The sequence below is a fragment of the Athalia rosae genome, chromosome 1, assembly GCF_917208135.1.
Source record: "Athalia rosae chromosome 1, iyAthRosa1.1, whole genome shotgun sequence".
Taxonomy (NCBI): Eukaryota; Metazoa; Arthropoda; class Insecta; order Hymenoptera; family Athaliidae; genus Athalia; species Athalia rosae.
Window position 1 is genome coordinate 11,695,832 of NC_064026.1, and position 25,008 is coordinate 11,720,839.

At 41.9% G+C, this 25,008-nt stretch overlaps 1 protein-coding gene across 1 annotated transcript; it reads left to right on the forward strand.

Moving 5' to 3' along the window:
• Positions 1-17,841: 17,841 nt before the first annotated feature.
• LOC105687024 (protein twist) lies at positions 17,842-24,533 on the forward strand. Its single transcript, XM_012402333.3, has 2 exons — positions 17,842-19,190; positions 20,103-24,533. Exons 1-2 carry the CDS (start codon positions 18,206-18,208, stop codon positions 20,237-20,239), a joined length of 1,122 nt encoding a protein of 373 aa, XP_012257756.2. The 5' UTR covers positions 17,842-18,205; the 3' UTR covers positions 20,240-24,533.
• Positions 24,534-25,008: the final 475 nt, after the last annotated feature.

The following is a 25,008-nucleotide window of genomic DNA, read 5'->3' on the forward strand; positions in this document are numbered from 1 at the left end:
ACCGGACAGCAAATTCTGCGTATATGGGTCACGACGGAAATTAATGAATGAAGACACTGTCTTTAGACTCTTTACTTCTGTACTAGACTCTTTATATAATTATATTATTAAGATCCAAAATTTCCGCACCCGCAGGCTGACCGTTCCAGGAATATTTGCACGTTACTTTTTTTGTCTTTGTATGTCTGTTTTTGCGTTTTTTTGTATTTTTTTTTATATCACAAGCAAATTTAGTCGGAACTTTCCGATGTGTGATAAACATTTTTACATGAATTTTCAACGACGTGGACACATGGGAAGGGTTGACTGTGATTGATTTTCGGATGTATAAACCGAAAAAGATTTACAAACGAGAAAACGTATGGCGATTAAGGCGAGTAAAAAATTTTAGCTCAAAAATTTGTGGGGCGTTATATAGGAGGCTGACTTTGAACGAGTTCTGCGTGTTTTTAGAGTATAAATGAAGCGGTTATTTCGCGGTATTACCAAAAATTCTTCTTAAATGGAATAGTAGGAAATTCTGAATTCGGACAAAGAGTTGGCCAAAGTCCAGATTTCATCTCTTTAATCTTTTTGTATAGGTATACATACATTATTAAATATAGGTATATTAAATGACTAAATCTATATCAGCCGTTGCCATTTCTGAATCTCCATTATTTTCTTATACCGATCATTCGAATGTGTGTGAAATTCGAATCCGCACGCCACCGTTTGAATTTTTGAGCTTCTGCTGCTGCGATTATCCCAATCAAAATTTACCGCATAAGAATGAAAAAATGAATAAATCCTATCTGCAACAATTAATTTTATATCCCGGATCGCAGAGCAGGCTGTTCGCAGAGGAGAATACGAACAGAAGACTTTTCCTCTTTAATTTAACGCAATTGAAATTCAAGTATAAATAAAGCAAAAAGCTTATCGTTTACGGTAGTAACGCGAGGGAGCGAAAATCTAGACGGAGTCGACGGTCATGTGAACCGGATTCTACACGCTCGCAGCTGCGTGTATCCGTTGTGCCGAGATCAGGATTCTCTCTTTCTCTTGTCATCTCTCCTTGATTCTGTCGCCGAGATATCATGTACGACTTTGTGGCGTATTAAGAACAAAAAAATGGAAGAAAACCAAATAGAAGAACGATTAAAAAAATTTAACGTTCGGGCTGACGTACATATTACACGCCGTCGTTTTGATCGTGACGTTTGATATAAACGTACATACTTATATGTATACATACGTATGCAATGACGAATGATAAGAGAATTTGAAGCGGAAGTCGAAATATTGCACAGCAGGGAGACCTATAGCTTTATACTTTAATATCTCTATAATTCACGGAGCGCATTGCAATGTGAATTTCAGGCGATATGCCGATTATAGTTCGGCCCGCATCTGCATAAGCATCGAATGAACTGCCTTGAGAGAAACGAGTTTATTATTACCTACGTCCCATAAGCTCCGCTGCAACGCAATATAAATGATCCGTGCAAGCTGCACAGTGTCAGTAAAGGAATAAAAAAAAAAAAGAGAAAGAGAGCTGGGGGCGATAATAAAATGGAAACGAGATCGCGTCTCTTGAATCGCGCGATCGTATCTTGTGAAGGTAAAAATAACGATAAAAATGACTAGAAATAAAAGTGGAAAATTGAAGCGGTTGGTATAAAGGATGTATGAAGAGGAGATAAGAGGAGAAGGAGACACGGGAAACGGTACGACACGGGATCATCCAGCGCGAATAAATTTATGTCCGGCATAGTTTTTCAATGAAAGAAAATTGCTTTTGAGTAGACGTGTTAATAGAAATACGGAGTAGCGACTCTCCCCGCTTCCTCATCCTCCTTTTGCTCAGCTCCTTCTCATTCTACTTTTTATTTTTATTCTTATTCTCACTTTGTTTTATTTTTCCTAATTTTTCCCTCCACGCGGCTCCGCCGGCTTCGGTATACGTGTAAGTGACACACCGGGCCCCTGGACCCCAAGACGACAGCTGCCCTGATTAATGACAAGGATGGGGGCGGCCTCTAAGAAATCTTCGCCGAAGGTCAGAAAGTGGAAGTGTTTCACGCTGTCGTCGAGATACCGAAGCGGGGGAAGCGATGAGAACGAAATGGGAAAAATATAGGAAATTAACTGTCGATACTGTATACATATGTATACGCCTAAGGGTATAAAGGTAATATATGTATAGCATACGATTATAGTATTCGTGCACATGGAATACTTAAAAAAATATTGTAATCATATATTTTTTTTGTCCGACGTGGATTGCAATTTTCATTGATTGTGTTCTGGTTAATTTATGAGAAAAATAGCTGCGACGCTTTTATCAGTTAGTATCGTACATATAATTGCTTCGACAAATTGCCTTCCACGAGAAAGAGGGACGTTATGGTGTCGGATGTAAACAATGCGTAGCCACCTACTGTATATCACGTCTTGCGGCTGCGGAGGAAATTTGGTACAAGTTATGGAAACCATTAACCACCACTTAGCGGTTTTCACTTCACGAATTATTGCCCTGCAACAAAAAATCTCGAAGTAAATTATACATATATACGTGTAACAATTAACGTACAAGTTTTCACAATCAAATTCGATATCCAATGACGTTGGATGTAATTGTACATCACGGATAAAGAATGTCGTCGTATGCTCGATGTGTAGATTCGTGTAATCGCGAGTATCCTTTATAGGAGACTAATTTATAGCATATGTCGACTTGTAAGATATTCTTGAATTTTTCTTCGAGTTCGCTGAATGGTGCGGGGTAGACGTTCGTACGAGTATATAGAATAGGCACATAGGTATAAGTTGAAGTCATATGGAAACCGGAAGTACGGTGTGAATCTGTCGGTGGGAGTTGAGCGTCTAAAGTTTTGTAGACGCCGGTCGTCCTCGGCGTCGTGTAGTCGGCGTCTGTCATCGTTGTCGTTGTCGTCTGTACGGTATATACAGTCGTGCACAGGGCGTCATGGCCTTATATATCCATGTATACATGTATCGTGCACATACGAAAGTGTGCGAACCACCCTAATATGTGGACTCGCGGTACTTCGACAAAAAAGAAGAAAAAAAGAAAAGTAAAAAAAAAAAAAAATAACGCCGCCCTTACGGTCGCAAAGTGAAAAGGGTTGTTTTCCAGCGATTTATGATTGGATTTTTAAAAGGGTTCAAGTATATATACGGAGCTTTTTATAGAATAACAGTACCGTACAAATAACTATACACTGTGTATGTGTATATGCGGTTAATTCTATAAAATAAGGAGGGTAGGCTGGGGACGAGATAAGAAACCCCATTTTTTTTTTTTGTCCCCCGCGTCAAATGACGCATCAGGGGAAAAAGTGAAAAAAATTATGGAATTTACGTGGACAGAACTTGAAAATCGTTCCTCGCAAGGGGCATTTGACGAGCTTTCGAGATTTGTTAACCGCGCCCATCCCCTCGATATCACCTTTCAGTACTTCCACGCCCCTGCAAGACTATTTCGTGTTGTTCACGAAGGACTTTCAAGATTAGCGCGCCTAAGATGATTCAAGATTCTTCGGTTTCACAGAATCCGCCCCGCTGGCGCCATGAGTTTTACTATACATACGTATACGTAGTATTGCATATGCGGACACCATCTAAAATCTAAAATAATCGACTATATTATATACCGTGTCTTATTCCGTCCCTTTTTTTTTTTTCTTCAAAATTCTCTTTCGCTTATTCTATTCCCTCCTCTCTGTTTCTTCACCAATAGGCGGAGCCGATCGCGATAAATCACTACTCGGCCACCGAAAACGACCGGGTAGGTACCTAATTTCGTGTTCCGAGAAAAAAACATGACGAAAAAAAAAGACATTTTTCGCAAAATCTAGCCTTCGCATGACGGCCATTATACCGTGGTCGTCATCTTTGTTTTTTGACTATTACAATAGTAGAGACATTCGTTTCGATTTTATTAAGCTACTCTTTCGACGGATATAATTACAACAGCCATTCCTAGGTGTTGATTTTTTATCTCAACATCCCCAATTAGCAAGACGTTATATGTCCGCGCTTCTTCTGCGGTAAATTCTAATGCAGTTACATAATAAATTTTGAATCGTGATGCGAATCAACACCACCCCGAAAGCTCTTAACCAGGTTTAAAACTATAAATGAATAGTAAATAGCGTAGTAGATTAAATAGCATAGATACGGTGCACGATTTAGGAACAGCTGGTCGTTTGACGTTGAAAGCGCAGCCGGTCAAGTCAAGACGACATATCAGCCAGACTGCTGTCTGTGCAGCAGCAAAATACTGTGTAAAGTAACACGTGACAAGACTACACATATGCAGAAGCGAGCAGCGTATGGAACTGATGTATACGCGAGGAAATCAACTTGAAGAGAAACTCGAGTGGCCTCCGGTGGCACAGATGCTGATGTTTCTGTCTCTACGCACAGCGTTTAACTATGGCTTGTTTTCTACGCGACAAAGTTCCCGTAACAGGTGCTTCTTCTTCTTCTTCTTCTCCCACTTAATTTCCCTTTTCTCGAGGGAATTACACAATTGTATAATAGTAGGCGGTTCGGATCGGAGCTGGGAACCAATCCCATGAGGATCGGATTCATTTTACCTGCGGCAAAAGGAGCGCACCTCCGGTCCTTCGTTCGACCTTAGGGGGATTGGAGAGGCAGACCGAAAGGTGTTTACCAAAGGTGTAAAATGGCCGACGTACCAAAATGGCGTTTACGATAGCGCGAAGGACGCAGGAAGGACGATCGTATTTTTACGTCTTCTTAATTTTTCAGGAGCGAGGAAAGGGAGGGGAATCAGCGAGGCGAGATTCAAACAAGAGAATCGTAGAGTCGAGAACGAACTGCAGTCAAAGGTCCAGATTACTATATTATACGACAGAAGAGGGAGACATCAACTCCCAAGAAAATAGCCGTGATTCTGTCAGCGTCCCTGCGTGGGTGTCCTGCTGGCACGCTTCCTTAGCCCATTTCGTCCCGTTCCACATTCTCCTCTACTTACGGTATAAGGTAGCCACACGTATATCCTGGCTCTTTCTGCACGTTAACTTTTGTCGTTACCCTATACACCCCGTGCAGCAACTGCATGCTGTGTCGCGTGCACTCCCCATTTCCCGGTAAATTTTATAGATATTATTCTTAAAACGTACATATACTGTCGCGTTTTACTTTTGCAGCTGAATGCGGCGCATATTGAAAGAAAAGGAAATTTTGTTTTTTTTTATAAAAGGTTTATTTTTTCACTTTTTCTTATGGTAATTCGTCCTGTTATAGTACCAAATTGTATAGACAAAGAAGGGGAAAAGAAAAACTAAGCAATATAATGAAACAAGAATGAGAAAAAAGTGCAGCAACATTTATACCGTATTTGCATATAATTCGGAGTATATATATTTATTCGGTAAATGAATAATTAATTATCAACCCGGGTTTGGATAGAAAAACTGAACAGTTTTAACCGCGGCGACACTGCAGTATATATGTATATATTACTGTAGTTTGATGAAGAGAAAAGAAAAAGAAGAAGTAGAAAAAAATATGGAAGAAAAAAATTGGGAAAGAAGAAGAGAAGGGAGGAAAAAACGAAGTGAACCTCATGGGAGAACTCGGCAGGGGGGAGGCCAAATTGTTGTTCTTTCCATTGTCGTTTTTCGGTGCCGTAACGTCTGACGAGAGGACGCCTTCCCTTCCAAGAATTAGGGACCTTAAGCATGTGCAACGCGTTTTGCGTTTTCTTCGTTCCTTCATATATTCTTCTTTGCACCATTCTTTTACTTTTTTTTTTCTCTATTATTTTTGCACGGAAAATTTCGGTTCTTTCATACACACATCTTTCCTGGTCCCCATGCCACAGAGGCTCAATATTTCGTGGTCGTAAATGCAGCTCGGATGGCTACCGCAGACGCCGATTTCTGGGAAATCTGCACAGGAAAATGTCTCCGAGTTAGCTGATGAATATAGATACGTAATCAACTTTGATTTTATACGTATACGAATTATGGGCGATTTTCTTTGCCATCATATGTATATCATAGCTTGCATCTGATTATAACGAGTAGATGTATAGAGTACATATTACAATCTTTGTTAACATAAAGCTCTTATATCTCTGTAGATGGAACAAGAAGAGAAAAAAATGGATGTGATGAGCTTAGGAGCTATTCATAAAATCTCGGTGTTTTTGGTCTGAAAATCTTGACGTCTGAGATCACGACCTCTGTCACGGTTGATAATCGTACGGTTTATTTTATGAAGACAAATATGGATCAAGGAAGAATAAACGAAAAAAAATGAATTAGAAAAGAAAAAAAATTGGAAGATAGTTCCGAAACAAATAAATATATAGTTTTAACATTTGGGATTCTATACTATACCGTGACAGGGAACTGATTTGTGCCTCCGGTCGTCCCAGTTAGCAAAGCCCTCCCATCACCATTCATTTATTTGCGATTCCCTTCCTTTTACTTTTTCCATTTTTTTTTCGCTTGGTTTCATTAGTTTTATTTATACCCTTTTTCGTATATATGTATAACGTTATATAGCCTATTTTTAACCCCGCAAACTGGTACACCTTTTTTCTTTTTCTCGTCCTCGACTTCGTCCTCATCATCGACTCTGTAGCTGCTGCTGCTGCTGCTGCTGCTGCTGCTGCACCGTCTGCATTATATGGTTTTATGTGTAAGTATATAGTATATACTACATTAAAAGCTGCAGTCCGGAGTTCCCGGACACATAAAAGAACACCCGCACTATATTCAAAAAATAAAAAAATCCATGATTTCCAGTTCAGCAGATTTTTTTTGCCTGTCATCCGTTATACTTTTTTTTCAACCCTTTTTTTTTTACGTTATAAATATATATATATATATATTTTTTTTGCCTTCCATTTTGCATTCGTCGCAAAATTCTGCCACGTGTAGTTCCGGTCTTTTAATATACTCGCATCGGTATATTCACTATATAGGTATACATTGAACTGGTAGACATAAAAACGGGGAGTGCATAAAATCGTAACTATATATTATAATGAAAACACAATTTAGATCCAACGGAATCGATCAAATTATATAATAAATTATACCTCCTATAATTTAATTGTTTTTTGGATTTTTCTACGGCAGAAATACGCCCGATATCGGAGCCAAGCACAACTTGTTTGATAAGCAGCTAGAGAGTAACAAAATATGAATGAACTAGGAATAAATCTCCGCGGTGAATAAGCAAAAGACGGTCGAAGCTACTGTTACGACAGGTAAACAACCCATTATTTATCAACCCTACCCCAAATGAACTCTGTCTGTATCAGATTCATCGCCACAGACGATATTAATTACGTTCTCAGCTGTCGATCCCCGGTTAGTGATCTGTGCCATCCAACTGGCCATACCATCAATATTGGAGCAAATGTATCAAATTTGGTTGACCACGAGATACTAATAATCGTTAGCTTTAAGTGAGAGCATCGTCTGGGATGTGACGGTAGGTGATATCGTCGAATAGTATCGGACCGCCCGACAGCACGTTCATATTTCGCCTTTATATACCGCTAGCAACGATGCATGAAACGCTTGCGAGAAAGCTCCCGCATTATACATGAATAGGATTTCCCACACCGTCCGATTTGGTTGTTCATGTAAGTGAGGAAAAGTGCAACCTTAATGGAGATGCAAAAACTAGCGGCGAACAATAGCGTAACCTTTGGAAATTTATATCTCCCATGGGCTGAAATAACTGTTCAATTTGTAACGTGATCGTTTCTGTTTTCAGATTTGCGACTTCTGCCGTGAGAATTGAAAATTACTGATAACCAACGTCGCTGTGGGCCGGACATTCCTACGAGGCGTGACCAGCTTAGATAACAATTCCCAATTGCATTTCTTCTATCACAGCCGTATATTAATTACGTCGGATCTCACGCAGTGAAACGTTTTCATATTTTATGGGTAAAAGAGTGCAGGTAGAATCCGCCATATCAAAGCACTTAGCTATAACGCGAGGCACTCGTCATTCGTTTTTATAATATTTCCGAGCTAGATCGTCAAATTTTGACGCGATAATAAAATCCTACATCGTGCTCATAGGTAGCACATGATATATCGAACGAGACGGACAGACCGGAAGATAGAAGATGAAAGGTTCTTGTACGGGGAGAAGAGTAAAACAATATACCTCCGTGAAATTTATAACAGCGGAAGTAGCTAGCGAAAGTTCCGTCGTCTGTCAGAATACGTATACTATACGCAGTATACGGATGGGAAACGGCTATAGCCGCGGTGCGACTGGTGCAGAATGTTTGTTTGATTTTCAAGCGTCGCGACGCCTTGTATTCCCGCAGCGTCCGTCCGGACGTTCGTTTTCGAACCTGGTTAACCGGTGCGTACGCCGATACAGAAAAAGAAAGAAGAAGAAGGCCACCAGACGGAGAGGGAGAAAGAGAGGCAGCAACAACTCGGCGACGTATGTATCTACATACGCGTTTGCGGGGACCACCCTGATCGTTGGGAAGTAGAGTTTCGTAATTTACCGGCAAAAATAGACAAGGAAAAAGACACTTTATTGCATTAGTGAAAAATTACTCATGACTGTTCGCACAGTCGCGCGGTGGAGCTGTCTTTTGATTGAAAAAAAAAACGAATAGAAAAAAAAACTAAAAAGAAAAAAAAAAGAAAAAACTAACGAATCCATCCTTTCCGCACGATTCGTATAAATTATTCCGTTATAACTGCATCTTTGAATTATTCACCCACTTGTCCATCCGCACGCCTAATAATTACCCCGCCTAGAGCGAAGCAAATATATATATCCGAAAATCAATCCGCGCCGCTTATATTGTATATGGTGACGATCCAATTTAATTAATCGAGTGATTTATTATGCATGATGACTGGGAACTTTGAGCGACCGAAGGAAGCGGTGGTCACGTGGTAGGATTTTATAGGGCATTCGAAAAATATTCGACCACCAATATTTTGGACTCCCCATTGCTCGAATTGGCATCTCTGTCGCCTGTGACAGAACGACCAGCCCCAAATGCCACCAGCAAATTCACAATGGGACGACATTGGGGTGCAATTAAGCAGCCCCGTGGTTAAGCTGGGTTCAAATTAAGCTGTACTTATATGAGCTATGCAGGTAACGCGGGGAAACCCGCCGCGAGGACTTAAATTTATCACGGAAAATATATGCCGTCAATTGTTCTTCTCCGTCACTCGAAGATATCGGAGTCGTTACGACCCTTTGTGTGATAATTATCGGAAGTCGAGATAAAAGTGAACTGCATTTATCTACGGAACCGACGAGACGCTGGCACACGGCGCGATATTAAAATTGGAATTACGCGTATTGCAAAGAAATCATAATCATCGTAATAAAGTCTGCTAAAGTAAACTTGATAATATCCAGTGTTAATCTGATATTCTCTTCTCTGTAAACAACGTCTGTACGCAAATGCCGAAGCAACGCCAGCGTCAACGGCGGCATGGTTATATTTTTTCCCAATAAATTATCTGCGTATACAGACGTTACGGAAAAATTATTACATAACTGGATCAGAAAAAAGAAAGAAACGAAAAAAGAAAAAAAAAACCAGAGGCTGGTGATGAAATACAATTTCATTTACATCGTTCGTGCATCGCTTATATTTATCTACAAATTCTTTGTACAATAAAATCGACGAAAATTTCAATATACCTATAATCCTATATGTTCGTATACATAATGTAAGTGTGCGGAACGTTCTTCCGTTCACTTCGATTTAAATGATTTTCCAGAAGGAAACGTGCCTAAAATAATGGATTATGACACGGCGTGAAGCAACGAACAGCCTTTCTGCCCATTTCTACCTCAACAACGCGGAAAATCCCAGCATAGTGGCACTTTTCCGATTCTATACCGATCCAACACGAGCTATCCTAGTCTACCCAATAAACTGTGTATATAGGACATATAATTTTACTTGCTGGTAATTCCCAAAGATATTCTGTATAGGTGTGCAAAAATTAACTGCCGTTATTTCGTCTGGTGTTAAGCGCGTCAATGCACTGGAGATACTATATCGAATCGAAATAATTGACAGGTAAATCGTCGGGGAATGTTTATCTCTATATTCAGGACAATCGGAACCGAAAGGGAGAATGTTACGGGAGGGAATTATTGCTGCGCCTAATATTGGGGCCCCACGAACATGTGTCTCTAAGTGTCCAGCGATTCATAAGTTCATCGGCTGTCAACGTGACCGGAATCTCATTAAAGGTATACTAACACGTGGCAACCAAATTTACTAATTTTTTTTCTCACCGCTACGCCGCACTACCTTGAAATGTACACGTTATGCGCCTCGACGGCATTATACGGAGAGCGAGAGACATGTGCCGATAATTCGGACGAACGTGAAGTCGAAACAAACGGCTTATAAGCATAGGTCATACTTTGTTGGCTGAACCTTAAAGATAATATAGCGTTTGAACCGTACGGTCGAACTGCGGAATCGATTGATTTCGGCGGCTAGAATTTTATTCGTTTCTCCGATTGACCGATGGAAGAAAAATTAAAATCCAATCGAAAATATCTCTTGGCGGAAAAAATTTTGTCGCGAACTACAACACTTAACGATTTCTGCTACGATACTGAAGATTTTTAGGGATGATTCTCAGATAAAATTTCGACCTTTTCCTTCTCCTCCCTCGAACTACCGGTACGGAGTGATTTTGAAAACAGAAAAAAGTATTCAACGCATTGATTCGTTTTTGCGTAAGTTACAAAAGGGCGTAACGCATCCGAAGGGTAAATAAAAAAAGTTACGATCGAATACCAAAAGATGGTCGAAGTCGCCGAACAGCCCCAATTACATTTTTAACGACGCCTCTCTTTTTTCTTACAGCGGTAGGATTTGAGCGATACGATAGGAAAGAGGACATTCATTGTTTGTTTCATCGACCCTTGGACACTAGGGGAAAGTTTTTCTGCCATCGCGAATAGGACAGCGGGAGAAGAAACCCCCACACACGGTGGGGGTCGCGTAATGGAGACCCTCGGTAGGGTGGCGATATAGTGATGGTTTCCCACGTTGGGAGGTGGTAATAGTGATTCGAGTAAAGAGAATTCCAGGTTACGTCCCCGATTATCGAAGACGCACCGTGGATTTCCCAGGCTGAAACCGGCATCGGACCATCTTTGGCTGCACAGCATCTGACTGTCGCAGCCGAACGTCCGGCGAACGAATCGGCATATATGCTAAATCCGAAAGAAAAATTGGCGCTCATGAGAAATCCGACGAGATACTGAAAAATTACAGGGTTGTGTTCGGGAGAAGTTTGGTGGCTGAAAAATGTGACGGAAGAGCGAATAAAACGATTGTACATTTTATCGGTCGGGTCACCGACTGTACGGAGTCAAGGGAACGCGATTTTTCTTCAAAGAAAGCGAAGATCGCCGTGAAAACACATGAAACAAACGAAGTGCGACGCCAAGCGGTTGGTCTCGGCAAGTGTAAGCGAGGCGCGCACTTGTCCGAATGTGAATGTCGCGAGATTAGATAGCGGGGAGACTTGTGTCGGTGTATCTTCTGGACGTCGGTGATGTTTGATGCACTTTTCGCGAATTGTAATATCGCGATATCGAGACGAACGTAATAATCCCTAAATTTGATTTCGGAATCAGCTACAGCGTGGAAGTATAATACCAATAAAAATAACAATGTTAATAGAATAAGATTTTGAAAAATTGCACCCTTCAACGCGCGAATAGTTGGCAATGTTTTCCGGTGTAATTCGTCGGTGAAAATTCACGATTATTTTTAGCGAAAAAAACTATTTTTCGTCGAAAAATTCATCGCGCGCAATACGTCGAGCGTGCGAATTGTCCGAGGAATTCGGCCGGCCAGCTAATAGTAAGTTTGCGAAAACTAAAGATTTCGAAAATCTTCTGTTTGTTCGTAATCCTGTAAGCAGTTTCGGAACTGGACAAGCAAAAATAACCAGAAGCTGGAATGTCCACAATATTATACCGTTCTCTCGCGGTCTCACTCTTACTCTACTCTACTCTACAAACTGTTTTTGTTTGCAACGTTAAATTCTCGGCAAATATTTAATCCGAATAATCTTTGACTTTTCGTATAAGCCGGATAATTCACGGCTGCACATAAGTCAGCTCTCGCCGTCTCACGTACAAGACGCGTATTTACAGCCGAAAAATCAGCAGATGTCTCGATGTCGCGTATAGAGGAACGAGCGACAGCAGAATTGATCTCTTTAAGCCTCGCGATATCGGATTCGTTTCCAACGAGATGAGCAGATTTTCGCTCGTGAAGAAAACAAGACGCAAAAATACCGAATAGAGACCCGAGGTACCGGCTGTACGGAATTTCGCGACTATCGCATCCAAGGATAAATTTCCGGACCTAATAACAGCGGCATTTTTGTACGGGGTTGTTTATTCACAGTTACCCATTATGCGGGTTAACCAAGCACTTGTCGACATTCGAAACGCTCCATTGTACGGCAATAATGTCATTTACGTTCGACGGAGTGCAGTCGCTTTCGGACGGTAGTGCCGAATTGTTGTATACCTGCGGCTAAGAATCAATGGGCGTCAAAGGATGGAATGGAAAATACTGTAAAGCGCGGGGGGGGGGGGGGGGGGGGGGAAAGTGCGACAGCACGAGTTGCGCAATATTGAACGAAAAAAAAAATAAATAAATAAAATAAACAAACAGGAGGAAACTAGAACAAAATGAAAATTAATATATGCACGGTATTTCAAATGACGCAGGGCGTTGACTACGGACGATTAGCTCGGGGAAACCGCGACGAGCCTAAAAGGAAGGAGAATCGCTCTCACAAATCGTTTGAGAACACGTGCTGACGGAAGGGGGAGGGGGCGAGCTAGACTTCGGCGGCAGCGGCAGCGGGAGAATCTGCTGCAATATCAACAGAACAGGAGGAGTAAAAACACACGTGTCTTTGTAAAAACGAACGACACTTGTAAATGCAAATTTGTTCGGTGCTTCGGCATGGCGCACACGTGCTGCCCGTAGCCTTATCCCCGGTTATATGGGAAGACGTACAGGTATATAAACGTATAACTCTTAAGTACAGCCACCTCGAACTCTCCCACCTTGGCGGTCTAAAACTTTCAACATATGGACGGACCGATTGACGGACATGTGGCTACCATGTTTCATGGCGCATCGGGAACAACGATATTTGCCGGACACTCTGTGTGACCCCCGAACGCGCGGCCCGTTCACCATAAATACCTTATGGGTAGAGAAAAATTTACAATTCGCAACTATATGTATACGGTGTTGTGTTTATAGGTATAGATATGTAGGCATACCTATGTATATACATATACGTATATATAAGGGACGGAAATGAAAAATCTGGAGAGCATGTTACGCCTTTACGCCGGAATTTCCACGCATAAAATCACATCTGGTCGCAAAATATTGGCCCCGGTCAGGGCTGTACAATATTTATGATGAAAGTATATATGTATATACGTCCGACTATCTACGCTAATTACCTTGCTGGTAGCTTATTGCTTGGGATTTTGCTCGGGCGATTCGAGCGCGTGGCGTTTACGATCGATGTTGCGAAGCGATGATCGCCGTCCTCGTCTCGGGGTGGCTCGATTTTTTTTTTTTTTTTTTTTTTTTTCTTTCCTTCGGAGTCTGGATTGAGAAACTTTTTTACGCCAAGGTGATCAATTGTGAATGAGAATGAGCTGTCGCGCGTCATAGAATATGATATTTCGCCAGAGCTACAGAGGTTTAACGGAACGTCGAGAATAATATTTCTTCTAATTCTTATTGGTTGGTGGGTGTACATCAAATTAATTTGCTCGCGTTGAGTAACATTTTAGATATATATTACGATGTGAAATTTGGAAGGAAAAAATTTCGTCAACGATTGAGCGAACTGCAGATCAACCGTTTCCTCGATTCATGTATACATATACGTATATATATATTAAGGGCGAGAATGAGAAAGCGAATGTCTTGCTCAAACAAACAGGAAGATGTAATCAATTCCACGGGACAGAAACCGTGTATTTGTCAGTCGATCTTTATGTAGCCCATTTTTCAACCTATTCCCGCTTTCGATAAGCCGAATGAAGTCCACCGTTCTATAATATACGTACATATAAACGCGAATTGTGCGGGGGCATAGTATTGTCACCTAAACGTGTATCATTAGTCCATTTCTCCGATTCAAGTTTGCAGAAAACTTTGAAATTATTATAATTTCGGAAATACCCTCGTCGTCGGTCGTTCGAACGTTTTTCCCAAACCAGCAGCCCCCCTCACTGTCTCCGGGCATATTTACGATCGGGTTATAATTGTGCCCCACCTTCTCCGTTTGTCTCGCCCGATGGGGGGGGAGGGGGGAAGCAAATTGGGAAATACCACCCTCGGTGTACCTTTGTTGAGAATACGCAAAAGTATTCACGCAATCTCCGATTCCTCCACCTACGATACATTTGGCCTGCAATCGATCGATCGAATCCCTCGAATGGATCGGAAGTGAAAAAAAAATCCCGCAACGTTGAGTCACGTGTTATATTTGCGGCAAACCCCTGCATTGGGCATTTTTTCCGAAAACCGGGAAAAAATAAAACGTTAAAAGAAAAACAATTCTAAAGTCATCGGAGTAAATATCGTTTGTTTTGACATTCGGAGTCGAGAGATCGTATCTCGGTTGCGGGGTGATCGGAAGAAGAAAATAAAAAACAACAACTTGCGAGACACGACGCTAACTGCGCATGATGATTCTCAACGCTGAGATGCGGATCGTTGAATATCCGTAACAATATAATTCCCACAATATCTCGCCCCGCCTGCCGCTACTTTATAATCTCTCATACCTACGTACGTACATACGTATGTACATATCTATAATGTATACGCGCTGCAACAATTTAAGATGCAGTTCGTATCCCTCGCTACGGATGTAACGTATATTTCCAGAGAGAGAGATTCAGAGCTTAATGTATACGCGGCACATGTGTAGCCTCTGTACGCACCGTTTAACGATATTAACGTGCATTTAATTGTGCGTAGTGCGTACGTATAGGTATACATTCAATCACGGCGTTCAGAGATCTCCGTACGACGGTCGGTCTATCCGCTGTAATACCGAAAAGCCAAATCCGTGCGTTAATTGAAAACGTGCGGAAAATTTTCATCTATCGAGGAATGAACGTTGAGCTTCCATCTGATTATATAGTGTACCTGCATCATAGGTATACGTACATACCTATATACATATATATTGTAAATAAAATATTGGCGTGCGCGATGTGTAACACAAAGTGTGGCGAAAAATTGGCATGATACCAAATCCGGTACATTGAATCGCCAATACGGTAGGGAGGACTAATAAATAACCGAACCTCGGCCAAAATAATTCCCCCCGTCGACCGGGCCGAATATCGTTGCCGCGGCCGGCCGTCGCCTATTCTACACGAAAAACGCGATGATCAAAGAAAGTGTTCCAGCCAAATGATATCGCGCTTTTTTATCCCAATGGGGTTGAAAGGGGCTCACGCCGTATAACCCTGCTCTCGCGAGATCGTTTGTTAAACATCAACCGCCGCAAATCCCCGCTGTCGTTATAAATCTGCGGCGGATGAATTCTCTCTTCTTCTTTTTTTTTTTTTCTTTTTTTCTTTCTTTGCTTTCGCAACTTTCAATTTTCGATTTAAAATCATCGTGTTTTTCTCCTCGTAATTCAACCGCGATTCCGCCAACGGCTTTATACCACGCCACCGCATGCATACGCATTATATTCCTTTTGGCCTTTCGGATGAGATGTATAATACGATTTTATTAGATTCGAACGAAAAAAAAAAAAACAACAAGATAACGTATGAAGAAAAAATAGTGGTACCGAGTTAAATTCAGCGCTGTAAGTGATCCGCGATAAAGCAAACCGACACCCGGGACATCAATTAAATTCAATTTATACCTCGCCTCCTTAGATTTACTACCCCCGACACCGGCGCTTTAGCGGTTTTTTAAATTGGCGTTTCTTGGATTTCTTTATGTATCGTTGTAGATACGCGACCGCCAGCAGCCATTGTATGGATTCAAAGTGCAATACCGAGCGGCTACTACGTGTACAGTGGAAGTTTGAAATAGATTTTACCCTCGAGAATTTCCTCGGCGTTACGCGCGTACGCAGCGCACGAGTGTACGTGCACGATGCCAATTAGAGGTGGAATTTTACACACCCTATCCCCTCGCATATGCTTATATAAATTATTTCATTTGTTTTCTTGTTATTTTATTTTATTTTTTTTTTCTTCTTTTTCCCTATAAATATCAAAAGCCGCAACGATATTGTCGAGCTAATTGCAATTGTAAAACGACGTACCGCGATCATATACGATACGTTGATTTCATTTTTATTTCATCATTATTCGTACACAACGCTAATTGCAACGGATATCACGAAGATCGGCGAACGCCTGATAATTATATTATTGTACGAGGGGAAGAAAAAAAATAATATAGTCTCGTAAAAATATCAGGCTAACTTATTACACGAGAGGTCGACGCGTACGGCGGAGGCGGATATATCTTAACCGGCTTAGCCGCGGCGGGTGCAGCTCCAAAGGAGAACGAAAAAGAGCAATAGAAGGAAATTAGCGTGAGTGATGATGCGGCGTTTGGGGTTAAAAATAAGCGGCACAAGTCCGTATTATACTTAAAAAATAGATTCGCGCGGTGTAGAGCGGTGCGGAGTCTAAATCTCTGGCCGAAGGGCCGGAGTGTCTAATGACGTTCTCAAAAGTACGTTATACGTATACGTATAATGTATAATGTGTACATAGGTAACTGCACGATGGGCATACGACACTGTATATACTTCGGAGTTTCTTGTCTTCGAATAAAATACACCGTGTGAACTTTCAACTCCCGTCTATAATATCTTGTTCCCTTTGTACTCGCGCGCGCGCGCGGGGTTGATTGATAACAAATGGGATCGCGTAGACGATGTTTGTTGTGACATTGCTAAGCCGCTCGCACCTATAAATTCCTACGTTTGTACGAGTTTTGTATACAAAAAGTTTCACGCGTGCAGCTTTTCTCGAAGCTTTGTTTTTATTACGCGACAGAGAGAGAGAGAGAGAAAATAAGCGTAAAACCAAAAGAAAAAAAAAATAGATAAATAATGAATGAAACTTGAAAATATCGCGCAATTATCAAACGTTTTTTTTTTTTTAAATCGACTCATCGGTGAAATCACTCTCCCTCACGGGTTTTCATCGCTTCGCATCGAGATAAATATTTCGCACACGCGCGCGAATATATTGCACATCGTGGTGACGAATTTTTTCGAGAAAATTACCGAAAAATGTCGAACCCCCGTAAATCGGTAGTGGGAGGCAGGGGAAGGGGAAGGGGGGGTGAGGGTGAGGGTCGGGGGGGTGGTAAGGTGAATTTTAGCGCGAGACGAATGTAAAAACGTATACATATACATGTATACGGCAAACGCAGAAAGATCCGCGGGCGGCGTACAGCCCAGCTACGAGAAACGAACGACGCTCTGGGGCTATACGCGATATAAATATTCAAGATGGGTTTCTCTTTCTTCCGTACCTCCCGCCTCCTTCCCTACGTCGATCTCGTTCTCTCTTCCGATAGTCGGATTTCCAATGGCACCGTCTTCTTTACGGACGGGCCGCAGCTTCTTCCTCCAGAGTCTTCTGCATTGGATATACGAGAAGCACCGTGGGGGTATCCTGGGATGGAAAGAGGCTATAGTGGGTGGGGACAACTGACAGCTCGGATAAAAGAAACCCTCGGGCTTCGCGTTTACTAAGAGGGAAAAAGAGGGTGGTGGAAGAAAGAGGGAAGAGGGATAAAGCCGGTATAGTGGGGAAAGAGGCGGGGTTGCCTCACTCGAATATCCTTGCGTGCTTTTCCAGGGGACTTCGCCACTTCAGTCAGACAGAAGTCATCCCCCGTGTCGTCCACGTCGTGTCATTTCTACAGAATCAAATCGCGTTGACAAATCTTCGTCGATCGAGCGTTCGGTGGTTCGCGACAGGTGTCGTTTTGTGTTTTTTTTTTTTTTTTCTTTCTTTCTTTCTTTCTTTCTTTTCAAAACAGTGCGTCGTGGTAACAGTGGTAACGAGCGATCGATCCCGATGCGCTGATCTTTAGCTCAAGATCGTTGGCGGAATAAAATCGATGAAAAAAGAGCATAGGTCAGAGATCGAAATGCAGGCTCAACCGGTTGCCATTCAGACCCAATTACGAGCGCAGGTTTTATACCCGCTCGGCGATGGCTCGGGTATACCGAACAGCGCGGGAAGTAGCGCCAGCAATTCGCCGGATCATTACGAGAGATTTTCACCACCGACCCATCTGATGGATCTGAGCAACGCGCCGGAACATCGGGGACTACCGGGATTTCATCCGCATCATCACCACCACCACCATCATCATCAGATGTACCAACAGCCGGCTTACATCGTCTACGATACCATGGAGGACAAGAGGTTTCAGGAACAACAGAAACTCTTGCAGTACGAGAGGGAGGTTCACGTGCAGGGGGAATACGAGAGGAGGATCGACGATCATTCGCCCGGTTTTTTGTCGGACCACAGCCACGCGAGCAGAGATCACGAGCAGAGTCTCTACCTGACGCCCTCGCCCCAGATGTATTCGTCGGGGGAAGAGATGACGACGGCACCGCCGTCGAACGCGTACAACACGTCGGATTACAAAGCCGATCCGGCGGAATATAAGCCGGAAATCGTACAGGGAAACGGCGATCAGGTGCAGGCGAATAGCAAACAGTTCACCGAGTCCAGACCGGCCTCCGCCGTCAAGAGAAAGAGGAAATCGAGTCTCGCCGATATAAACAACGAATCGGACGGAGAGAGTCAATCTTCATCGAGCTGCACCGGCGGTAGTAAATTAAAAGTGCGACGAAAGAGCGGCGCTACTTTCGAAGAGATACAAAATCAGAGAGTCATGGCGAACGTACGCGAACGACAGAGGACGCAAAGTCTCAACGAAGCTTTCGCCTCTCTGAGAAAAATCATACCAACTTTGCCCAGCGATAAACTCAGCAAAATACAAACCCTCAAACTCGCCACGAGGTACATAGATTTTCTTTATCAAGTGCTGCACTGCAACGCCGAGAACCCCGAGGGAAACGAGGACAACGGTGAGCTGCGTTTACTTACAAATATCATCATGAAAATATTTTGCCCCCCTAATTTAGTTTCGAAAGATTTAACGCGAACCTGGGTCGCGCGCGGCTGGACGTCGAATCCAGTAAACCCGGTGGCAGTGGGGCGCCGAAAAAAAGTAGACATTATATTTACACGAAGCTTTCGTTGCTTGTTTACATTACATAGTAATTAAACAGACCCCCGTGACGAGCGGTCGCGGTCGTTTCTCGAGCGTCACGGTTCACGCGTTTCTTTCGCGTCTCGCCATCGCGAGGAAAATCGGACGCGCGCGCGTATAACGCGAAAAACTTCGGAAAATGATCCGCGAAAATTAGAACGTGCAGCGAAGTCGGAGGAGAGTCGAAATTCGCCGCGTTATTTTCGTTCTCACGGGGGGTTGTTTTTTTTTTTTTTTCTATAATTACGAAGTATCGAAAGGCAGGTGCCATCGACTCTCCGGTTTCTCGGGCAACGGGTAAACGCACGTCTCACTCGATCATCCGCTGGACCGAAACAGTAGCTATCTCAGTCAACACTCGAGGCTCGACGTACATCCGAACGACCGCCGAACAGGAGCCGCGCGCGTCCGACGACGAACTCGGAGCGGGAAAACAGGGACATAACTTGACGTGACTAATGACGTTGGGACGTTAACCGACCGATGACTGTTTTAATGGATCGTATAAAATCGCGACTTACACCTGAACGATTGTATCGCACTCCTCCCGTCGTCGCTGTACGAGAGAGAAAAATATTATATTCACCGCTTTACTGTCCGCCGTATGGAGCCAAGTCAGATGATTTGCGAACTTCGATCACAGTCATCTGACGATGAGCCCGCGATTCGTCGCTGAAATTCGACAAATTTTTCATTATCCCTTTTTGCTTTTCATTCCCTGTTTCAGGAGAAGGTAGTCCGAGAAGCGCAGTTCTTGCAGCTAGGGAAATAACGTCGTCATCCTGCAGTTACATGGCGCACGAAAAATTGTCGTACGCTTTCAGCGTCTGGAGAATGGAAGGCGATTGGAACTCGAATCTGTAGGCAAAAAAAAACAAGAGGAAGACCGGCGAAGATAAAGAGGAAGCTGCAGGAGGGAGAAAATTATTATTCGAAGGAGTCAACGATAATTGTGATGTCGCGGAGGCGTTTTCCGCTATCACCCGATGCGGTGTAATATATGTGAAAAATAGAAGTAACGAAACGCCCCGGTAAAAATTTTATCTACATGGATTAATTTAAGTGGAGTACAATCGATGAGTCGATCAGTTTTGCGTTATATCCGCGTTGACATGACGGAAAATCTGATTTTTTATTTGTTTCTTTGTTTTGTTTTTTTCGTTCATTCAAAATCTCGTTAGCGGTTTTCATTCGCACATATAACGTCGAAGGTTTTTACCTTCCTGACTCATTGTATTTTTTTGTATATTTTGATACGGTTACATATAGCGAGTTATTATGATATAGACCGGTTTATTTCGCAATTTTCGCTGGATCGAAAATTGCGAAATAACGCGATGATGTATAAATCATGGAGAGATTAATTTTAAACGCGTTCAAGTTTTCCTGTCTCCGACGATCCGTTCAAATCTTTCGTTGATATTCCTATTTTTTTTTCCTCTTACAAATATCGAAAACGCCCGATATACATACAGATTGTCCATACAGAACGGATCCGAAGAGACATCGCTAAGCGAAGACGCATCTATAACTCGATTTCCGCTTCCGTGCCGCGCGGCGGTATCGCGATGCAGACGATCGTCATCGTCATCGGATGCCGCGCGCGGTAACAGAGAAATTCAGGAATGAAAGCCGAAAACACTTTAAACCGCGATGCTTGTACCGTAAATAATTTATGTTTCCTGTTAGCTGGCTCTATTAGATACTTTGGCGTCTAGAAATTGTCGTTATTCCCTAGGCCGCCACCGTTGGCACGGTCGCATAAAACCGGCACCGATGCAACGCAACAAACCATCGCGTATCAAAAATCTGCTTATTAGCAAAGTGTCCGTCACCGGTGCCTCGGTCGCAGCACGAGGCGACGAAACACGCGGATCTTGCTCCGCTGCCTCGTCAACCGTCTCAAAATTCACCGGGTGAAAAAACGAACGATCTTCCGTCTTCCTCGGGCTTTCCTCGACGCTCGAGTTTTCATCGCCGCGCACTTGAGGAGGAGCTGAACGCCGCGAGGTAGCCGCCCTTAACAAGGTCAAAATACGTAAACTCGAGAGTTCTCTTCGTTTCAACAGCGATTTTGTCGTTGATATTTTTCACCCCCCCCCCCCCCCCTCCCCCCCCACACGGTGCAGGCTACCAGATTCGGTATTATGTGTGTACCTATGCGCGGTGCCGCGACCTTACCCAAAGAAAACAGAGCGAAAATTGAGGGGAAAAATAAAATAATGCCAACGAGAATATTTCGGCGCCCGTTAATGCCGCAGCCTCCGCGCGATAATGGGACTATACGTTCCGGGTGGAATATTATATTTTCTCAAGCCTGTACCACGACCGCGTGTCCGTATAACCGCGTTTTTAAAAACATCCATCTCGGTACAAAGAAGAAGAAGAAGAAGAAGAAGAAGAAGAAGCAGCTTCTGCTGTTACCACTGCGTTAGACTAACTCGCGTTGCAGCCCTGGTGAATCCCTGGCGTACACGAAGCACTGTACAATAAGCTATAACACGCCGTGTTTGGGTAATCGGTACGCATAGCTCATATCTCGTATACTAAAACTCTACGCGGTAACCATAACCGTGTGAATATTTTAGAGGGAGTTAGTTATTTTAAGCTAAACCAAAGCAAACTTTTCCCTCGCCTTCTATATAATGTGCATGCGGCAACGGGAACGGCACCGGTTATAACATGGCCCCAACCGACTGTCCCTCACAGCGACGACTCAATGATTTTTACGCTAATGGATCACATGTATATTTTGCCACTCGTGATTTTTTTGGTTTTTGTTTTTTTTTTTATTTCTACCTTTTTTCTCATTCTCGAATAATTTATAGATGCAGTGTATTGTACGTGTATTTGAGTTTTTCAATTCGAAAATAATCGATGTAAATAATTATGTGAATAGTTACACGTTGTGTAAACGGGTCGTCCTATGATATAATATGCGCGATATGTGATGTACCGATGGAATATAGTAAGAAACGGTGAAAATTTATCAACTGTAACACGACCGGAGAGCCCGTTCTTCCTAAAAGTTTCCGAAGCGATCGCGTCGTGCGATAAATAAGATTTTACATCTATCCGTGTTCCTTCGATGTGTATATATATATAATTTTCGTACTTTACTTTTTATTTTTCTCCAAATTCATTTTCTCCCGATGTCTTTTTACCAGCGGTAACGTAATAGCCGTTATAAATCTCTTTGCATTCAATTAGAAGAGACACGTCGCTCTCTCCGAAAACTCGGTTCTCCTTTTTCTCCTCCCCTGTAGGAAAGCTAACTTATACACGCGTGTCGTTATAGCGAGAAGCCAAGAGAGGGCAAACTTCTTGTTACGATGCGGGGATATAAAAACAAACGACGAAACCTATAGAATTTCGTTCAGTGCATCGTTCACAAAATTTACCATCTCTAATGGCGTGTGCATGGCATTTTATGTATCGGTAGATATATTTCACATTCGTTGTATACAATACGGATACGTATTTGAATCGGAGCGGTTTATTTTCTTCTTCTTTTTTTTTTTATTGTCTCGTACCGCGAGACACCGGAGAGCCGATATTAACTCCTCTTTTTATTTGATTTTTTATATCATTTGTTCCTCATCGCGATAAGTAACGCGCATTTAGCAGACACCCCGTATGTATGTAATAATGCGTATCCTGAGACGGGTAAAAAATTGAAAAAGACGGGGACAGCTGTCGCGTCGTGGGGGATGAGCTGGTGGCGTCGGAAAGTCGGTGACGAACTTCAACTCAACATACATATACAATTCGTTGTTATTCCACCGTATCATCGTTTAATTCTATACTTGAATATTCGATTCTAATGTAATACGTCTCCCGATTATGCTTTACGCTATGCGATACGCTAGAATGTTTGAACAATTTACGACGTCGGTATGTAGGTATGAGATGATCACCTAGTGAGATTGTCGTGGAAACATATCAATCAAAGAAACACGTAGATGTGACGGTATGAAGTTGACCATTTGCCAAAGTTGACGTGCCCGAATGAACCAAAAAGATTTGTATACACTTATATCGAAGCAAGTTTAAAGCGGCCTTTAAGTTTCGAATCATTCAAGAGTTCTCAAAGTGCCAAAGAAGTGCCTAAATCTCGTAACGCACATAATCTCTTTTTCGAAGGTGAATAACCCTCTAAACTATACACTCGTAACTTTGTCGAGGCCCCGAGGTGGCGATGCCAAATAAAATATGTATTTCTGAAAAAAAAAGATTTAAATTCCTATGTAAAATCCATTAAAATTCGAAAAATGAATCCCTCGGTCTCGAGTTTTACGACCTGTGTATCGCTGTTTAGGTAAAACTATTTTGATAGAATTAATTGATTTAAGCGAAAAAATTTAATAGTCTTAAGATAACGAAAAAAAAAACGGAAAAACCAAAAAAAAGAATCAACCCTAGTGCCTTACTTGATAAGCCTTGCGGTCATACAGCTAAAATACCAAAATTTTCAAGTGTACAGTATTTTCGATTCGGTTTTCAACAATATCGTAATAAGATATTACTATAATAGTAGTGATGCAGCGATTATCAATGTAATATTTTGAATCGCCATCGTTGTTATCTGTTTTTTATTTTTTCTTATGTATATATTGTACTAATAAACTTTATATATCTGAGCGATGATACATCATGTAAATATTTTTAAGGACAATATTCGATAGAGGCATTTATATATTGCATTGTGTATATTAGAACTTGAAGAAAAACTACTTCTGGTGTCTTTAGGGGCCGGATTATGCAATAATTTATTAACGACGGATAATTAGGAAAGCAAAGAACGAGGAGAACGATTAATGATTGTTTCTTTTTTTTTGTCAAACTCTGTACATAGATTCGGATGAATACCCCATAGATATATACGTATAGTGCCTTATACTTTGATATAGAATAATTAATTATTTTCACGATTAGATACTTAAGGATTTTTAGTTTAAGACTTTAACGTTAGATTTTCATTCCTCTGTTATTGCTATCCGATAATTTGTTAGCATTCTACGATATTATCTATATATTAATATTATTATAAAAACCTTATAACATAAATATGTTTATATTGTACAGTATTTTTATATCATTCGTCAAAGTCATCATTACTTTATTATATTCTATAAATAAATGGTAATAATGAAAATTATCAAACAGATTATCAATATTTTGGCCCCAGTTAGAAACGAGAACTGAAATTGAAAGAAAAAAAGTTCATAAAATTGAATCTAATGACCGGAGAGCTACAAATCATTTATGAAACGCCGAGTGAAATAGGCGCGGCTATTTCATTGGCTCGATAAAACGAAATCGCTTCGCGCGCTCACGCCTTCTTTCCACCCTCACTTTTAATGGATCACGAGTCTCGCGCCGCCAGCTAGTGCAAATGTTGTCGAAAGCAAACACTGTAAGCCCCGCCTCGCGAATCACGAATTGTAATTTCATTCGTGAATATACTTGCGTCATTAAAACAGGTTTATATCGACCAATCGTACAGGAGTCTTTGGTTTGCTGTAAAACTCTCAAAGAAATATCGGTTCTAGAAGTTGAGGGTATACACGTGTGATTACGAAATGTTCTAAGAATGACCCGGTATTTTTTATGTAGTGTTTTCGTGAAATTTC

Bases quoted from the DNA above. Each gene is read 5' to 3' on its own strand.
- LOC105687024 (XM_012402333.3), top strand. From the start codon at position 18,206: ATGAAAAAAGAGCATAGGTCAGAGATCGAAATGCAGGCTCAACCGGTT. The intron at 19,191-20,102 runs GTGAGCTGCGTT...TCCCTGTTTCAG, and splicing joins CGAGGGAAACGAGGACAACG to GAGAAGGTAGTCCGAGAAGC.